This window comes from Thalia democratica, chromosome 6 (assembly GCF_965202585.1).
Source record: "Thalia democratica chromosome 6, ktThaDemo2.hap1.1, whole genome shotgun sequence".
In the NCBI taxonomy this organism is placed as follows: domain Eukaryota; kingdom Metazoa; phylum Chordata; class Thaliacea; order Salpida; family Salpidae; genus Thalia; species Thalia democratica.
In genome coordinates, this window is record NC_139170.1 from 12494848 (window position 1) to 12514806 (window position 19959).

Genomic DNA, 19959 nt, shown 5'->3' on the forward strand with positions numbered 1-19959 from the left:
TCGCATAGTTTTTTTAATGTATTTGAAAAAAAAATTAAAAAACATAATAAGCAAGTAGTGTGTTTATAAAACCTGAATATACTAACACAACTTATTTTGTTTATAAAGCTATATTTCAAAAGTAGCTGACAGTTGCATATTTAATTTCTCAATTTGTTTACGAAATAAGTCAATTAATAATTCACAATTATGAGTTAGATTATCTGAAATATTGTATTCAGAGTAAAGTAGTTGTATTATAGTATGATATTTACTAATTATTTAGTATTCATAGCTACTGAATTGTGTTTATTTTTTGTTTCTTGATATACTGTAGAATTTTACTAGTTTTTCTAAATCAAAACAAACTTTTTTTGCGGTAAAATTTTACTAGTTATTTCTAGATTATGAGATAACATTTATAACATGTTATAATTTTATTATAATTTTTGTAAGCGTAGATAACATGTTTTTTTTCATGCATTCTTTTGGAAATTTTAAATTATTAAATCGAAGATAAAAAATAAAAATCGCCAAATTTTTTTTTATTGTAAAGCAAAACTTTTCAAATCGATAAAGCCTGTTTCATTTCGGTTCTCATAATTCGAACGTCTCAGACGCCGTCTTTCAACTGATTGCATTTTTGTTCAAATCGCAGCTTGAAAACTTATGTCAGCTTACATTTTCTTCTTACCAAACAATGGCAGGCAAACGAATTAAAAAAGATCTGCTGCTTACACAGTAGTGTTTGAGGTGGTAAGCGGTGGTTTAACACATGATAATGTCAGCAAACATGACTAAATCAAGTGAGCGTATGACTTTAATACGTTGCGAGTGCGACTATTACACGTAACCTAAGGCAATTGGTATTAACAAATACATTTTACTTGAGGATATTTTTTTAAAGTTTAAACAATTTGTAAACTTAAGTGGTTGTTTTGACTTTGTAAAGTTTTGATTTTTTCAGAAAAGTTATAAAGTTGTTGCAACAAGTGTTCTTTAAACTGTTGAATATTGTTAGTAAGAAACATCAAGGATTCAATTTTGAATTACCTTTTGTTGAGATTTAGCGAACAACATTAGTCAAAGGGCAATTTACGAAATGCGAAACGGATATCAATCCATTAAAAGCAAAAGGGAGTTGATTATAATCTTCACATCGCGTTCCAAATGTTAATAAAGTTTAAAAACATGCTTAATACTAAAACGTTTTAAATTACCTCTTTGATTTTGTGTATTTTATTTAAATATGAGTGCTATTCAAGTTCTTATCTTTATATTTTTTGATAGGTTTAATGATTGCGTTTACTGTAAGTAAAAGAATTAGTGCTAAATTAATTTTAAACAGAATATATTTTAGTCCATAAAAGAATAATTTGGACTACAGGTCCTTTAAACAGTTTTCATAATGCTTAAAACAACTTATAAATCTTGATTTCGTTAATTTTCTTTTATTTGATATTCAATAATACAGCTTTTAGAATATAAGGCAAATCACTTTTTATAAATATTTTTTACATGTGTATGATACAGTAATTATTCTGCTACTTTTGTACCAAATTTTAATTTTTCATTAGATTTCTTTTAGACCAGTTTGGTATTAACAGTACTGAAGTTATGAATAAAATATAGTTTGTTAATTTTTATTGTACATAGTTAGAATACAATAAAACTAAAAGTTTAACAACAACGAGGTTTTATGAAAAGTAAAGCCAATTTTTGCTACTTAGAACAAAGAATAAATTGCACAAACGAAAAAGTTCAACGCAGGTTTCGAGAAAAGAAAAGAATTAAAAGACGAGCTTAAGTTTCATAAAATTACGATTTGTGCACGAGAATCACACCGGTATCGATTTTCGCTTTTCGTGCTCTGCTAATCTCAAATGCAATCTACGAGAGTTCTACAATGATCGGCGGGCGATCGGCGCAATGCAGCAGGAGAAGACAGCGGCTGGGAAAAACGCGACAATTTGAGAGAAGCAACAGAAAAACGAGAGAGTAGCCAGATGAGTTTGCTTTCAGTGAAAGCGGCCATTCAAGTGAATATGTGGTGGCAAATTGCATTGCGATTACATGTTGTGATAAACACATCAGTGCGCGAGTTTCGCGCTGTGCGCAGCAGACGGAGCAGTTGATGCCGACTCGACTCTAGAATCGGAGCGAGCTCGCGGCTGTCAAAAAGCAACGAGCCATCAGATAAGTTATCAGTTTGCACTCTCGTTTTATCGATTACAGTCTAGTGATGCCAGCATCAACTTTTTTGTTCCACTGCGTTATGATGTTCAAACGTTTTGTTTTCACTTGTTTTTGTGCGAGCTTTTTTTTTTTTGTTGAGATGCAGTAATTTGTGGAGTTTAGATGCTGTTTTTTGTCAAAGTTTAAGAAAGTTTTTTTTTTCCTAGCCGGTAAAAAGTAAAGAAAAAGCATAAGAAAAATTATTGTGCTTATTGCGAATTCCTGTATTAGCACATTAGTATGTAAGTTATTTTTTTCTCATTAAAAAGAAAACAGTTTGTATCTTTAAAATGTAATCTTGAATTAGTCTATATTTGTCAATTCATCAAAATCATTAACAGATTATCGTAGTTATAAAATATTATTTTTTTTTTTAGATACTTTATTTGAGTAGTAAATTAAAACATAATAAAGTTGTTTTAATTCCAAATGTTCCGAATCTCTAAAGCACATGGAACCAGAAGACACTAGAAAAGTTAAAGTAAAAAACAGTCAGTGAAAATGGTGGAAACAAAAGCAAATGGAAAACAAAAAGATAAGTTGTCAAGGGAATCTAACACGCAAGGCTCGTTGTCAAGGGAACGGCATAGAAGGGTCCATATACCAGGTAAGTCATGTGTTACCTTCTACATTAAGTTTCGAATATATTAAGTAAATTTTAAAGCGTTTAGTAAGGTTTAAGTCAAATTTTATAGTCTTTGTAATTAATTTTCTTGTATATTTAGTAACACACGGTAAAAAAAGTTCTTTTAAAAAAGCTTAAACTGCTAAAAAGATGATCTGAATCGAGTAACAAATAACTTTTATAAAAACTACATATCTAAAAAACTTTTAGGTTGATATTAATTCAAAGAGTTAAACTTACTGATAAATGTTTTGATATTTTCAGATAATTTGAAGCCATAGTTTTTCTTTTAGCGAGTTTTTATACAAACTGTATAGAAAACTAACTGTCTCATTATAGCTACTAAATGATAACAAAACAAAAAAAAAACTTGAAACAACAATTTAGCTTCCTACACAAAGCTACAATTTTCCAATTAAACATTGCAAAATAAGAACATCTTTTGCAAAATATCCACAATAACACAAAGCCAGTGCAGCTTAAAACTTTTGCTTTCACGTCGAATTATGCTTCCATAAAAAAAAAACTTTATATAATCTGCTTAGCGGTTAATGGATTCTGGCTGCAACTTTGTTCTTTCTTTTTGGAATCTGTTTCTTTGAGCGGCTTCATTTCCAGTAAGTGCAATAATTTTGCAGTATGCTGTTTTTTATGACTAACTGTTTGAATCCTTAAACATGCATAGTTCTCGTTTCTTGAAGAGTGTGGTAATATAATTTTTTTGAATAAGTTGTATTTTATCACGAGAACTTAATTAATAAAATAAAATTGTTAAATTACTTTTTACTTACTAACTTTATGATAAGTTTCAAATATTTATTAAGTTATTAAAAATATAACTTCTAAAAAACTTATTTATGTAGTTTATGTTTAATACTATCTTAAACAGTTTAAATTTTTTTCTTTGTCGTACTTTTGTTATTATAAGATAGCTTTTATGCTCTATATGCTGTAAAACTAAATGTTTGTTTTTCTTTTTATATGTTTCAAATGTATATGTCTTCATCAAATGCTTTTATTTGTAACAGGTAGAAACTTTTACTAAACAAACTTAATTAATTAACCTCTGTATAAAACATTACGATGTCAAAAAAACATGTTCTTAAAACGTATTGACGTTATTTTTTCAGCAGAAAAAGTCGAACTTTTGACATTTTTAATTAAAAGCAAAAGGCTTATTCTGCGTTGTATTGTAAAGCTCCGTGTACCAAATGAAAATCATGTTGGAATTCGTGTAGATAATCGTGTTTATTTTCAGACTTGTATTAGGTTTAATTGCCTTTAACCATAAACGTGATCTGTACCTTTTTATACTGCGAGACTTGAAAGTTTCGTGCGCCTCGAGTGCTTACGAGAATAACTTGAACTTGCTCCGTTGCTACGTATGCGAGCAAACAGCTATAAAGTTAACGCGAACAAAACGTTTTCAACAGAAAAATCACATCAAAGTAAAACAGCTTTCATGTAAACGAAACATGTACAAAGAAGCTTCCTAAATTGTTCGAAAACGCATAAGATAACCTTCTTATTTTCGCTAAGTTGAACAACTCTATTTCCGCGCCTTTTCCAATCTTGCAAACGAATTTGTATGGCACTGTGCCTTTAAAACAACAACTGGTAAGAGGTTTGGGAGAGAATAAAGGAGTTGGCTTGACCAGCTAAGTTGTTGTAAAAAGACTGTCTAAAAGTGTTTTGTGCAGCAATTGTTTATGGAAGCCATTAAATTCGATTTTAAAAAAATGCGTACAGTCAATAGTTTAGCCAACGTGTTTATGTAAACCAAATTTTTTGAAAATTAATCTCTAAAGAAATTGCTTAAGCTTTTTAATTGCGTTTTCAATAAACCATAAACTTGAACTTAAAGCATTGTTCTGGTTTTTGTTTTCAGCTGATTATTTGTTAAAAAGACAGGACTTTCTTTTACAGTAAACCTTTGATAAAAGTTTATTTATATTGGTTTTTAATCCTAAAGACTTATGCATGTTTTAAAAGCTTTACTTGGTTTACAGACAAATAACAAGTAAAAATATAAATGATATTTTTAAGCTTTAAAATAAATTTTTATGTAATATTGTACAGAAGCTATAAGTATTTTTGAATTGACAAAAGTTAAAGTATTCAAGACTATTTAAGTAAAAGCTAGCTGTTATGCTTGACAAAATGAAAACTACAAAACTTTTTTTTACAATAATTCTTTTTTTTTAATTTGTATGCTTTTAGTTTAAGATATACGTTTTAATTTTTTTATGGATTTACTTATAACCAATTAAAAGTGCGATTACAAAATAAATTTATTTGAATTGGTTACAAAAAAGTTTTAAAAATCTAAAATTTAAATTATTTATTCGTTTATAGAAACTTGAAAATTTTTCATTACTATAAAAACTAATTTGTACAAAATCAAACTGGCCGTCACACAATTTAAAGCGATTAGTTTGCTAATAAATTTAAGTTTAGAGAAAAAATTTTCATCTTCACACCATGTTTTTTGTATGTTTTTTTTTTTTGGCCACCGAAGATCGATACTGATTAGTTGGTTAGCAAACAAGTTGACCAATAGCAAACCAGTGATTTCTGAGCTAGAACCTGGCGTTTGGCCTAACCTTGTTATTTACATGACATAAATATTACACAAGCGGGTTTAAAATAAGTTACTACAGTTAAGCATAACAAAGTTTTTGAAAAAATCTGCTTCTACAAGAAAGTCAGCTTGACACTCAAATAAGTCTGTCATACTAGCAAGTTCAAACAAAAAACAAAAAAGTCTAATAATTATTAATACTTTAAAATAAAAATAGTTCTAAAATAAACCTAAAACTTTCTTTAAAAAAGAGGTTTTGTATTTTTTATTTAAGTATATAATATAAGTTTCAGCTGTTTGTATCTGAAACTATGATAAGAACAAGTATATAATACTTAAGGTTTTATTAACAAACATGCTTTTACTGTTAAAATATAGAAAAATCAAAAGTAAAATATTTTTTTTATTTTACTAAAAGTCAAAGATTAAGATAAAACTTGGTATAAATAAGATAAATTTTACGATAATTTGTACTTTTAATTTGTGTTTCGCAAAAGGAAAATTGAGTTTAAGTAAAAAAACAAGCATTTTAGGTAAAAAGATTTTTACAGTGTTTGCTCTTTTTTATAAAAAACACTTGATGCATAGCTCATTAATAAACTAGATTTATAATAAATAAATCTGCTACAACATTTTTTATTTTTAAATACTAATGTATTATTATTCTAAAACAGTAATTATTTATCTGATTCATAAATTGTTTTTGAAACATTTTGTGGTAATTTTTTTATACATAAAATGTTTACTAATATATATAAAACAGTTCAGCTTATAAAGATTGTTTATAATAAATTGGTAATACGAATTGTATCAATTTTTAAAAAGCATAAACTCTTGAGAAAAAGACTAAAACGTTCGATTAAAGTACTTATAAAATGACATTATTATGCTTCATGCATTTTACGGAAAACGAACGAAAACCACAATTACATAACAATAATCGATTGTATCATAAATACACCAATCATTTAAAAGAAAGCCTAAATGTCTAATATGGGTATTTAAAATCAAGTTTATTTTCTTATCGAATATATGATGCAGTTTCGAATGTTAAAAATAATAACTCATCAGTGCTCATATCAGACGACAAAACATCAAAATTTCCTCCTAACAAACCGTACGAAAACGCGTTGCTCAATTTCTTAGTAACCCAAAAAATCGTGCTCAGCTTTTTCTTCGAAACACGCTCGGCAGCGAAATCGAACATCGAAAAAACGTGGTTGGTGCGTGCGTGGCGCTTGCGTGTGTGATTAAAATTAGCACACAGACGACAACGTTGAATGAAGGGGGGATAATTTCCATCGGGATTTTCTTCTCTTGTGTGCGTTGTGCGCTCATTGTGAATTGACGACGTGCATTTGTGTGTGTTTGGAATTACAAGTAATTGCCTGGAACAATGGCCAAATTATCGGTCGGCTTGACCCGTATGTCCAGAAGTGTTGTTGTTGCATTGTCGCCTGAATGCTTCTGGAAAAGTTTATACGCTTTCATTTCGGACGATACTGTGGCAAGATGACCTTTCCTTCTCTTCGTAACGTGCTTCAAAAATTAGAGATACATTGTTGTATCTGGACACAAAAATAAAGTTGTGCAAAGTTTAAAATGGTTTGTACAAAAGTTTCCAGATTACTAGTTTATCTCGATTTCTCATGTACACCAAAACATCATAAGTTTTAAAATATATTTTTGTGCTTAAAATATTTTTTTATAAGATTTTATAGTGTGTGAAGCTTAAAGAAAATAAATTATTTTTGTGAAAGTTTTAACTTCATATTATGCCATATATTCTAACTAAGAGAAAAAAATTGCAGTTTAACTTTAAAACAAGCGGTACTTAGAAAATTATTTCATAACGTTTCTAAAAATTTGATTGCTAAAAACAGTTATAGAACAGTACAACTCTAGCTTAACTTATGGTAAAGATTCAGTTTTTAAAAAACAAAATGCAAAATTTATGCTACTAATACGAAAATTTAACAAGAGTGTGAGCTTATCCTTCTTATGGTCTTATAAAGAAAAAAAAAATACTATTTAACTTCATGTCGCTGGGGTGCAACACCGAAACTGTTTTGTCATAAATATCATTTAGTATTCAAATGTGTCGCGAGTCAAACATTTGAAAGAGAGCTGAGCTGGGTGCGCATGATAGAAATTGCTTGATGATTTTAGTTCACCTAAGCTGCGCGCTAAGAAGATATATGAGTCAAACGTGTGTAGTATTGATTTGTTTCATGACTCTGATTTTTATGCTCTAAACTTTCTTCTTATAACTCATTTTTTGACTTGTGACCTTTTTACGCGCACTGCTATTTATGCAGCAGTTTTTGCTAACTTGAAAAATAGTTGTATTAAATCAGAATCGATTCGGTTTTGGAAATTATAAAACAATTTTTTATTGCTATAATAAAAATATCTTCAATTAAAAGTTACACTCAAAATGCAGTTAATTCAGTGTTTTACATCCGTCTTGTAAAATTTGAGTTTAGACATACTTAATTTTAACATAAATTAGGTAGAATAATATATAAATAAAGTATATAAGTATATAAAATATAATATTAGTTTGAACACTAGAAAAATTAATTTAGTATCAGTTGAACACAAGCTATATTTAAAAGCTATTTGAAAAATGATGGTGTCCAATTTTGGTACAGTTTTTTAAACCGTTGTAATATTTAAATTTTGATAAAACCAAATAATTAAATTCTAAGCATAGAAAGCAGCTTGTTATAAGTTTCTGAATTTTAAAATCGAATTTAAAATTTTTTTGAGCTTTTGCAGCTTTTAAACGCAAATGTCAAAGTCAATACAGGCGCGTAGGTTTTTTCGCCAAATTGGAAAGTGAGCGTAATCTGAAGTGAGCGCACGAACAGAACGCAACTAACTGCGTTTTATTGCCTAGTTCAAGGTGCATAGTTAAATCAAAGGTTAATCTGATGTTGCGGTCAACAATAAAGACGCAATTCATTAATAATGCGAGCCAGCACTGAATAGAGACCGACGGCGCTTTGAAGTTTCATGCGCGAACACTTTCAAATTTGACGAAAGAAACTCGCATCATTGCTGGTTGCTGTTCTGTCTTTTCGTTTTACTGTTACAACTTCTGTTTGCGAGCAACAAGAGTATATATACACTTTTTTAGGGTTTTAGTTGCAAAAGCTTTGATACAAGTCGTCAGCTATATTAAAAGAAACACGCAAGTTAAACTTCTGCTTAAGTGTTTTTAGGAAATTTTTAACTTTTTTTTCCCTTTATTAACAGTCTAATTTCTTCAATAAAAGTACAATTTGAAATTCATTGCTTGGGGTTTTTGTTGTTTTTGTTTGTTGAAATCCGCTTCATTCCGCCCTACAATTAGTTTACTCATAATTTATTTTTGTTAGAAAAATTTTCTTCATTCTCTACAACATCCGCTAAAACTACTTTTAAAATTAAACATTAGTACCTATTACCAATAAATATTAGTTCTAATAATTGATTATATAGTTGCACAACATTAAAAGACCATAAATTAATATTTATAACGCTTTATATATATTTAATACGTGTTGTTTTTATGTTTAATTTAACTTTGACGCATATAATATGACACATGTTGCAATATATGCAAGTTACGGAAATGTCAAAGTATAACAACTTAAAAACTTTATTTGTATGTATATAACCGAAAGTAAAAGGTTTAGATGACAAGATGTTATTTTCACTTTAGATACGTCTACTCGTACTATAATGTGTTGGTTCTAATGATCTCTTTCTTATAAATATGATGTCATTAAAAAAAAGTATTTTCTTTTATACTTCTATGGTAAAACTAAAGAACATACATTTTCTGCTACTTAAATATTACTTGTTAAAAAATCTTCAATTTAATCATTTTAAATTTAATGAGTTAGATATTGCATGTTTCTGAAAAGATATGATTAATCATTACCTAAGTTTTGTGAAATAAAAGTATACTTGTTGTAAAGTTTAGTATACTACAAAATTACCTGTTCTTCTTATGCATTTATAATCTTGGAAGTACTTGCATCGTTTGGACGTGGTTTAAGTTTTTGAAATTGCTTCTAATAATAACAAGTTTTTATTAAAGTTTCAACTAAACTGTTTTGCTGATGTAGTTTTTTATTTTTAGTCGACAAGCTGTTTAAGAAAGTTTCAAATTAATAGCCAAAGTAACTAATAAGTTCACCTTCGCACATAAAACAATTTTTATCATTAGATTGTGTGAGCTCGAAATAAGAAAAATTACAACGCTTTTTAACGTATAAAATCGCAAAAAATCAGTATTTTATATTTGCTAACGGAGTGAAAAATGTAATTTTTGTGAAAAGAAACCAACTTGAGTCAAAAATAACGACTTAATAAGCTTTTTTTTATCCATACATATTTTCAGTGTTCTTATCAAACTAGAAATACGTGTAATATTAATCTAGAACACAACTGCATGTTACTATATAGCGGATACCTTATTTCTCACTTTGAGATGCGTGAACCAATTTGTCTTGTAAAACCAAAGATATTTTTTTATAATTAAAAGAAAGTACATTACATTAACTCAGTCTTTTTTTAATATGTTTAGAGACTATTAACATCAAATACTAAAAACAACTTTGCACAGATTAAATAATAACTACTAACAATAACAAACACTAATATAATGCTTTAAAATATCTTTATAAGTAAAAAATAAATGACTTTTATCATAAAAACATAAATATAAATTTTTTGTTAATTTTTTTCTCTCAATTTTCTGTAAACTTTAAAAAAAAATTTCTATTCCAAACTTTAGGAGTGCTTTCTAGTATCATAAATTACTATTTTTGTAAGAAATTAAAAGCAAATATTACAATGTTTCAAAAAAGAATAAATGATTCTTTTTAATGAATAAACTTAGCCTTTAATAACTTTGAACATGAATGTATATATATATATATATATATATATAACATCGAATATGCTATTAAATGAAGTAAAATTTCAAAAGTTTAAATTTTAATATAGTTTTTTTTTTACTTAACAAATAAATGTAAACAATTCTAGAAATAAAGCTAATATATAATAAGAAAACGATTTGTTAAATTAAACAAAAGCTAAATTAAAATTAGCTTAGAATAAAAAATATTTTATAAAAAATTTATAACTATTGTTATAATGGTTATTAGTTTAGTTTAAAATTTTCTTTTATCTTTAATATGCGAGGGCTAACACGTCTTATGTTAAAAGTTCAGAGATTTTTACATACATTTCTAATTATATTTTATTAACACTTTGACAGCAAACCGAACTTTTAATATTTACACTACTTTCAAGTTTAAAGCCCGTAAAACTGCACACTTAATTTATAAATACTGCAAAAACTATGCTATGAAAGTTATTTTTGATTTTCTCGACGTAACAAACATCCGTAAACTGTTTGATAAGTTTCAAATAAACAAGTTTTAGTATAAAAAAGTTATGAATTAATTATTTATGAAAAAAAATTAAACTTTATTTTCAATATTTACATTAAGCAATGATACCCTTTAAAAAGGTCAAACTACACATTTTTTTATCTTTCCTTAAAAAATATTCACTGGGCAAGTTTCTAATACGGAAAGTTATTTATTTTATGAGCTAGTAGTTAACATAATTAATTATTACCTTGTATTACCATTAGAATGGAAAATACATTCCAAAAATTACATGAATTAATTTTTCAATCAATAAATCAGATAATTTTTATTACAATAACAATCTACAGAAACTAAAAGGTTCATGTACTTCAGAGTTTCCCAAATTTTTTCAAAAGGCCTCCTTTACAGAAATTAAAAAGCTATGGCCCCCTCCAACAAAATTTTAAAAAATACTACTATTAAAACCGCCTAAAAATTTCTTTTTTTTATTTAATTTTTGCTCTGCATCATCAACTCCAGAATATTTAGTGCAAGTTTCAAATTATAGCCTTGTATCTCTCCTTTTACGGCTTGTGGCCCCCTAAATTTCCTTAATTTTTTTATTATACCTAGTATAAGTTTCAATAAAACGCCTACAACCTTTTTTTTTGCTCTTCATAAACGACTCCAGAATATCAAGTGGAAGTTTCAAATTATGATCTCATTGCCCCCTGTGGCCCCTTTGCTGCTCTGGCCCTCAAGGGGCCAACTTGGCCCAGTTTGATAAACCCTAGTTACATGTACATACAAAAACAAAACTCAAGTTTTACTCATATAATTCAATTTTTCAGTAAGTTTTTCACCGCATGGTGCGAAAAGAGTCGTTATTATTTACGTTGTAATCAGTTTTTAGGTCATCTTAGCATTTATAGTTACATTAGTTTACACTAAAAGTTCAAACTAGTTGCTAGCGTCCAGAAATTACTTTTCAAAAAGTGTATAAGTGTAATACCACAAACTAGTAAGATTTAAATTTATTTATTAGCATTTTAAAAAGAGTTTTTTTTTAATTTTTTCAAGTGTCAAGTTTTACTTTAAGTTTGTTAAAGTTAGTCTCAGTATTTTAGTAGCTGAAGATTTTTTGTTAAAATCAATCGTAGCAACTTTAAAACTGTATTTTAACTTTTTAAAACTTATTAAAGTAAAAAACAGTAAAACAGGTCATTTAAATTTTTAGTAAAAATCGGTAATCGTTTTTTATTTATAACCGACTAAAATTCAAGCTATAAAGCAATGTTCAAATTATTAACAATAAAAATAAAAAAACAAACAACTTATGAAAGAAGAAAAACAATTCAAAAACAAACGTGTGGGTTTAAAAAATCAATAGAACAGAAAATCTATAAATCACTGTCAGCTAAGTATTTAATAAGTTAAAATGCTGTGCACAAGTTTTTTTTTGCTTTCTTTATCAATATTTTGATATAAACTGTTCGGAAAAACTCGTTTTTTTTTTTTTAAATTGTTTAGTAAAATTTTATTGGAATTTAATTTGGCGGTATGAGATTGTTTAATACAAGCAAAATGTTTTTTAAATTTTTCAAAATATTCTGTATAATTATAGCTGTACATTATAGTAAGATTCTTGTCGTGAAAATCGCTGTTTAACTTATTGTCACTTAACAATCTTATATTATTAAAAATTCGTTAACTGTTACATGTTTTTAAATGAAAATGTTTAGGAAATTTTTTTTTTTTTTCTGTTTTAAATTTCATTCTATTTTAGAGAAAAATGAACAAACTTCATTTGCTTGATCTGTATGCATAATGTTTTAAAATAATCAAATAAACTTTTGAATACCCTGAAAATATATTGTTGTAAATGTAAATTCGATAGATAAACTCAGTGATTTTATTGCTAGATTTTTAGTTCATTATTTTTCAAAATTTTAATGAAAGTTTTTGATTCAGCCTAAAATTTTTGATTGTAGTAGTATGGGTACACAACTATTCAAATTTAGACAATTCAAATTCTAATTATTATGGGTTATTGTTAGTAATTTATTTTAATGAACTACAAAAGTATAAAAAAGTTTAATATAACCTACATAAGGTTTTTTTAGAAACTTAAAGAAATATCAATTTATACAAATTATAGTTTTTTTTTTTCCTTTTTATAAGTATTTTTTCAATTTTTTACCATCACCATTCTTATTAATTAGACCTACACGAGCATTTTTTTTTCACAAATAAAATACTTTTTTAAATGTGGCAACTCATAAATTTGTATAAAAATATGAATTTTCAGAATTTGAACTGTCGTAATTTGAGTTGTCATGTAACCTTTGGATACAAATGATAAAGGTTTAGAAAGGAAGAACTTTGTTGATAAATTTAATCAAGATTAAAGCTTTAATACTATTGTTATTCAAGACTTTAAAAACTGTAAGGTTTTTCTGACTTTTAAGAAAAAAACTGGCGTTTATAGATCAAAGTTAAGTATTTTTTAAGTTAAATATTAAAAAACTGTTCGAAACAACCCTTATGTTTTATAAAATTAAAATTTAATAATGGTTTAAATCAAGTTTTTAAAACCTTAATGAAAGAGATTTCAAATAACTTTTCTTTATAAATCTTAAAAACTAAAATAAAGCGTATGAGCAATAATTATTAGCCATGTTTCTATTTTTTAAATTGAAATAGCTTTACTGAGAATCAGCTACATAAAAATTATTATTCTTAACAAAAAACCGTTATTTCCGAAGACAAACGCCGAACTAATAGTAAATTGTTTTGATACAAAGCACTAAACTTTTAACTTTAAGGGTCTAAAAAACATTATTAAAGTTCTAACTTTGATATTAAAAAATAAAAAGATAACATATAAATAGTCTAAAAGTTAAAGCTAGAAGGCTTTTTAACGTTTGCTACTATGTCTTGATAATAAGCTACTTTTTAAATCCAAAATAAAATCTATTTTAACTTTACCAAAGAATTAACAAAACTTTTAAAGTTCATAACTGTTTAGGAATTTATGAACCACCAAAACATTTACTCTTACTTTTCTTCTTTAATCTCTAAAATTTAAAACTTTCAAGACTTTTGGTCGCAAACTAGACGCTTCAATTTTTTTCAAAAGTTTTTTTTTTTTGTGAAAATAATCAATCAAAACGCAATAAGCGACCTTAACAAGCGCAACATTTCAAACGCCAAATGTAGGTTATACAATGAACAGCGCAGAAGCAAAAAGTAATTAGCGATTACCGGGTGGCTTAAGCATGCGACCACTCGCTGGCGTCAGAGAGCTTTGAAGCGTGAAAGCGACGAATGAGGCGTCTTGCTGGCGTTCAGTAGCGATCACAATTCGCAGGAAGAGCTTCACGTGGTCGTGTGATGACCGTGGTGTTCAATTGACGAGCGTGCTTTGTTGTCAGCAGCATAAGTGTTGTTTTTATGTGAACAGTAGAACAGGTCGAGTAAACAACTTAAAAGTTTGCATGTCTGCAAATTAAAGTTAGGTTTGATTTTTTCAAAGTATGTTTTAGTTTAGGTCAGGTTGTGAAAGTTGCAGAACATTTTTAATGAGTTAGGAACATTTTTGTTTACTTACTTCAGTAAAGTTTTCTTGGTTGACACTCCTTTCTAGTTTTAAACTAACTTAAGTATGTTTCGCATCACGCTAAATATTTTTGTATAGAAACAAAGAACTTGCTTTGTATTACAACGAACCAGACCTGCAAAATTTTGCAACCACTGTTCAGAGAGAAAATTGCAGCAAAAATTTAAATTGTCGTTTGTAAAGTGCCGTTGGCTCTGCACATTTTCACGTGGGTAGTTAAATCTGAAATTTATTTTGCTCGTTATGCTGCTAACTGCGTGACCTTTTAGTAAAAACTTTAAATTTCATATCATTTTTTTCCGTGCAACTCTGGCTTTCATTAACATTTGCTCTGAATTAATTACTCAAATAATGTCTTGCGATCATTTTTCATAAATTTTACTTTAAACTCTACAAACGTATGTTTACAATTAATAAAAATTCGACTTAAAATCAAAAACAAGCATGATGGAATTAACCGAAAGCCAGTAAAATTTCAAAACCAACAGCAACCGGACGACCAGCGAATCTGCGACTAAAAAGTCAAAACATTCTGCGCGCAGCAGAAATTAAAGAAATTCAAGACTGCTTCGATTGCCCCCCCTATTCCGCTCCTTCCAAACATACCAGGCCTCCACGATGAATTAATGATGAGAGAGCAGGTTTCTTGTGCGAGCATTGATTTTGCCCGACTCTCTCTGTGTGCTCGGCAGCCAGCCACTTCCTCAGCAATGCACATATCGGCGTATTAACCTCGCTCTATTGAAGTTTACCAGCACAGCAGAGAGCACCTGTGTGAGAAAGTCGATTTGTTTGTGCTAACGAGTGCGGCGGAAACATTAGTTCGTTTGAACGGTAGAAAATGTATGACACTTTCTTCGTTTGCTCGTAGATGAACTTTTATTGAATGCTCGTTCCGAAGCTGCAAAGTACAAAGGGATCAAACGTAGTTATTGCGTTGTCTGTTTTAGGAAATGCTTTAATCAAACGCTAGCTTGTTTCATTGTTAGGAAGAATGTACAGTATCATGTATCTTTAAATGTTTTGAAAATGCAGATTATTTTCAAAACCTGCCTCTTTTATAACAGCTTAGTTATCAGTTTAAGCGCCTGAGCTTAGACTTTTTTTTTCGGATAAGCGGTATAGCTGTATTTAAAAGTTATTTGATAAAGTAAAATTTTAATAAGTTTGTTAGACTTTTCGACTATGTTTAAATATTTGCAGTTGTTTAATACAATAAACCGTTTTAAAGTATACAGTCTACTTCTAAAATTTGCTATAAAAGTCAGTGATAATTAAGTGTGTTTCTAGATATCTATAATATTCTTAATGTCAGGTTAGAATATTTTCTGCAGTTGTAGATTGTCAATATGTTTTTTTACGAGTCAAAAAGTACTAAAGTTATGAAACTATGCTTAATATACGTTCTTTTTATCATAAACATGTGTTTTAGCCTAGTTATTTCAAGCTTTACAGTTCTGTTTCTATTGGTGGAACAGTTGTTATTGAAAATAGTATTAAAATAATTTGAGTCATTTAAATATCAATAGTACTTTTTTGCTTACAATACAGCTTTTTATTAACTTTTAACTCTTTTTACTTTTCTATTCTTATTCATATCACGTTTGCAATCATTTCAAATACCAACTGAGCCTTGCGAGTTAATTTCAGTTTGCCTTCAAACAAAACATAGGATGCGAGGTAGCAGAAGCTCGGCTCAGGCCAGACGAATTCTCGCAACCGAGGTAGTACAAGCAGGCTTAAGTAACAAGAAATTAATCAACTTTCGCTGCGCCGAGAGGTAGCCAGGTAAATGAGTTAATCCGTGTAGACGGAGCTGGAATGTCCAACAAGCTCTAATCACTGCGAGCTAATCGACATCAGCGCTTCCAATTGTTTCCAAAAATTTCAAGTTTCGAGATCGAGCAAAAGAGAGCTGCAGTTGCCAACGACTTTTTTCCGCGTTTCAACGCCAACTTTCATCGAGCGAGTAAACAAGCTGAAGACTGGATAAGTTTTCACCACTTTCTTTGAAAAATTAGACCTACTTCCATAAAGCTTCTCTTCGCTTTTTGCGCGCTGGTTGCTGTTCTTTGAATACTTCGGGCCAACACGTTGTGAGAATGGCAATTCCGTCGTTTAGAATTAATCAGGATCAGCTGAAGTTTTCAGTTTTAGATTTAAAAAAGGGCATTAATTGTTCTGACTTTTTAATAAGTAGAAGTCATTTTTAAAGCCTGAAACACATATTACTATTAATAATTTGATTATTTTTTAGCATAAGTTTGAATGTATGGTCAGTTTTTATTTGTTTGGATTTAAAGTAACTAAAATTCACTTCTCTAAGCTAAACTGTTATTTCCATAAACAAGCAGCTATTCTTCTTTTATTAACTTCAACATAATGACCATGTGGTAAACTACATTTAAAACATTAAATTTATATTAAAAAAAAAGTTTTGAAAATCGATTCCTTATAATCAATACTCTATAGAAAACAAAGAAATTCCAAAGGTTTATATAAAATAAGTTTCTTTTTTCTTTTAGAGGTAATCAATTGTCTTTTAGCAAAAAAAATGTTTTAATCTGGTATTTTTCAAACTTTAAAGCTACCTTTACCTTAAAAATAATGTATATAAAGTACTTAGTACTATATTGTAGGACTTAAAAACTTTTATTTTGTAATAATTACGTACCTTATTGTTCAAAACTTTTAGCGGAAATTAAATTTTGATTTAGTTTATAATTTTATACGTCTTAAATTTGTTACTACTTGAGTTATTTAAATTGATTTTTTTATTTTAAATTTCGAACCTTTTTGCTATTCTAATTCATAAGTAAAAACCATAACAATTCGACAAGATACTTATAACACTAGTTCTTTTTTTTCAAAGTAATTTGTTTTTAGTAAAAGTTTGTTTTGATTCTTCAGAGCATTGTTTTCTGGTAATTTCTTAGACAAAACATCAATTTTCTGTGTTAGTTTGCTAACTCTCTCTTGTGGTAGAGTGGTAGGTGGGAAAGAAGTTTTTGAAAAACACTTTTTCATTGTTTTTTTAGTGCTTGTAGTAAAAGATTGAAAGCAAGCAAGAAAACGTAGTTTTATAGTTTATTTTTGAGTTTTTTCTTGGTAAGTAGTGTTTTTGGTAATATTTGCATTTATAGATACACCATGTTGCTTATACCTTTACTAATGCAAGTTTATGTAATTAATAACAAAAGGTAACAAAATAACTTCAAAACATAGAAATAACATTTAAACTTCTATAAAAAGTCGTATTAAATGTTGTTATTGTACTCGTTTTTCTGCATTTAATGTAAAGTAAGCAAACTCTTTTGTTTTATTAACTTAAGACTTCCAATTATACAACAAAAATTTGTTTAATCTGAGTAAATATCAAAATTTTAACTATTGTTCAAGCAACAATAACCTAAAAAAAGTAAATTTACCTTTTTACTGTTCTAATGTAAAGTTTATACGATTATTTGTAAATCTTTAAACTTTCGTAAAACTGTTTTGAAAAAATCAACCCATGAAAACGTCCTAAGATTTATATTATTTACATTACAAAATTTTGTTGTAAATAGTTATAGTTTTAAATTCTCGGATATTCAAAAAGTTGCTTAGATTTTAAAGTGTTATAAATCCCAAAACAACATTCGTAGTAAAATGAAAAATTCTTAACTATAACTATTTAAGTATATGTTTGCTCGTGTTTTTTTTTAATTGCAATCAAATAAATGAGGTATGATCAACCAAAATTAAATGTTAAAACTTAAAAGAAACATTGAGTATTTGGAAAAAACACAAAATAGTTTGTGTAGAAAATCTAAATGTAGAATTCTCAAATTGTGAAAGTATAATTTAAAAGGTGAGATTAATTTTTCGATATAAACAAGATGACATTTTTCATGAATTTTAACTAAAAATGTATGCCCAAAAGTTCAAATAACAAAACTAAACGGTACTATAATTGATTTTATTTAATACATAAAACAAGTGAAAAGCGACTAAAACTCATATAAACATTTGACAGCTGCTAAATAAGCTTATATAAATTTGCAACAAACCGTTGTTGATACCTGGCTTTTGTTGATCGTAACACCGAGGCATTGTCGTAAAACCGAGGTTAATTCTTGGATTTGCTCACTACTTGCACCCCCACTCATTGCCAGCCCGTCAAACTGCTCGTCACTCTGCAACGAGCTTTAATTGTGACGTCATAATCATAAGCTGTCATCGGTCGCACTTTCAAACTGAGCGTTTTGTCTTCTGCAGCATGCAGGTTTTTATTTTGTTAAAGAAAATTTATTATGCAGCATTATTCATAGTGAACTCATGGGTCAATAGTTAATAAAGCCAAAAAGTTACTTTAACTTTTTTTAAAAGTCATTAATTTTTAGATTGCTAAAATAATACTAACAGTTAACAGTTAAAAAAATATTTGTATATATTTAAGACTATAGATATAAGCAAAATTTTATAATTTATAATTTATTTTTAAATGTTCTTTTTTATTATTTTATTTATTCAAGCTTACGTATTTACAAATTACTATTATAACTAGGTAAATCATTCATACAAATAAACAAAACGTAAATTAAGTTATGTTTTCTTATGAATTGTTGTTTAATATACATTATACACATGGTATAAAAAAACATAGTTTTCTTGAATTTTATAGAAAACTCTTATACAAAACTGATCTTTTTGATTAAACATTGGTTTTCTTTCTTAGCTATTTAGATATTTTTTGATATCGATATTTAATTTTAAAAGGTTATTTGATTAAACTGTTTAATGTGAAATTTTTTTTGATCTTTTTAACTTCTAAAAATTTTCAACAATTTCATTCCCAACATGCTATGTAAACTTCAAAAAAACCTTAAGCTTGTGCTGAGCAACTGCTATTTAATTGGAACATTTGATTTATCTGTTTACAATTCAATTTGGAAGTTCAACATTTAATATAAAAGAAAAATTGAAATAATAGCGGCGTTTTGTGAGTGCAAATGTGCAACATGGAAATATTTTGTTACGACGACGCGTGTTGTTAGACTGTTCCTTTCACTGTGACGTAATAATCAATATATTTCTGTTTGCTATTAACGAGAAATGATGAAATTTTACATTGCTAAACGGCCTTTATCTAAAACATAAAGATATTTTCCGGTGTTTCCTTGTATGAAAAGTTTTCTTTAATTTTTAACGTTATCATATCAAAAGTACTACATTTGGAGTAACTAAAAACTGAGTATTTGTTAAATTTAAATTTTGAAAAAGCAAGTGTTCTATAACTATTTTTTTTAATCTAAGTTTTAACCTGTTTATAATAATCTTGTATAACAATGTATAGTTATATCTGAGGGAACAGTTATAACAAATTTAATTTTAGTTATTAAACTTAATCGTTTTATGTCAATTAATTATTTGAAGCATTGACAGTTTAATATAAATTTGTTTTCATTGTAATTAGTAGAATGTTTTTTCTAATAAATTTAATCGAAACACAAGAACGATAAATGCGGATATTCTAGGCAAACATTTTAAATATACAAAGTACATTAGC

The 19959-nt window shown here is 27.9% G+C and overlaps 1 protein-coding gene across 2 annotated transcripts in view; it reads left to right on the top strand.

Moving 5' to 3' along the window:
- Nucleotides 1-2684: 2684 nt before the first annotated feature.
- The window catches only part of LOC145838158 (voltage-dependent L-type calcium channel subunit alpha-1D-like), a 57234-nt gene continuing 39959 nt past the window's right edge, over nucleotides 2685-19959 (top strand). For both annotated transcript variants that reach the window (XM_082945710.1, XM_082945712.1), the window contains exon 1: nucleotides 2685-2821. In XM_082945710.1, coding sequence (XP_082801836.1) covers nucleotides 2716-2821 — 106 coding nt within the window. In that variant the 5' untranslated portion in view covers nucleotides 2685-2715. The remainder of the gene's footprint in view (nucleotides 2822-19959) is intronic.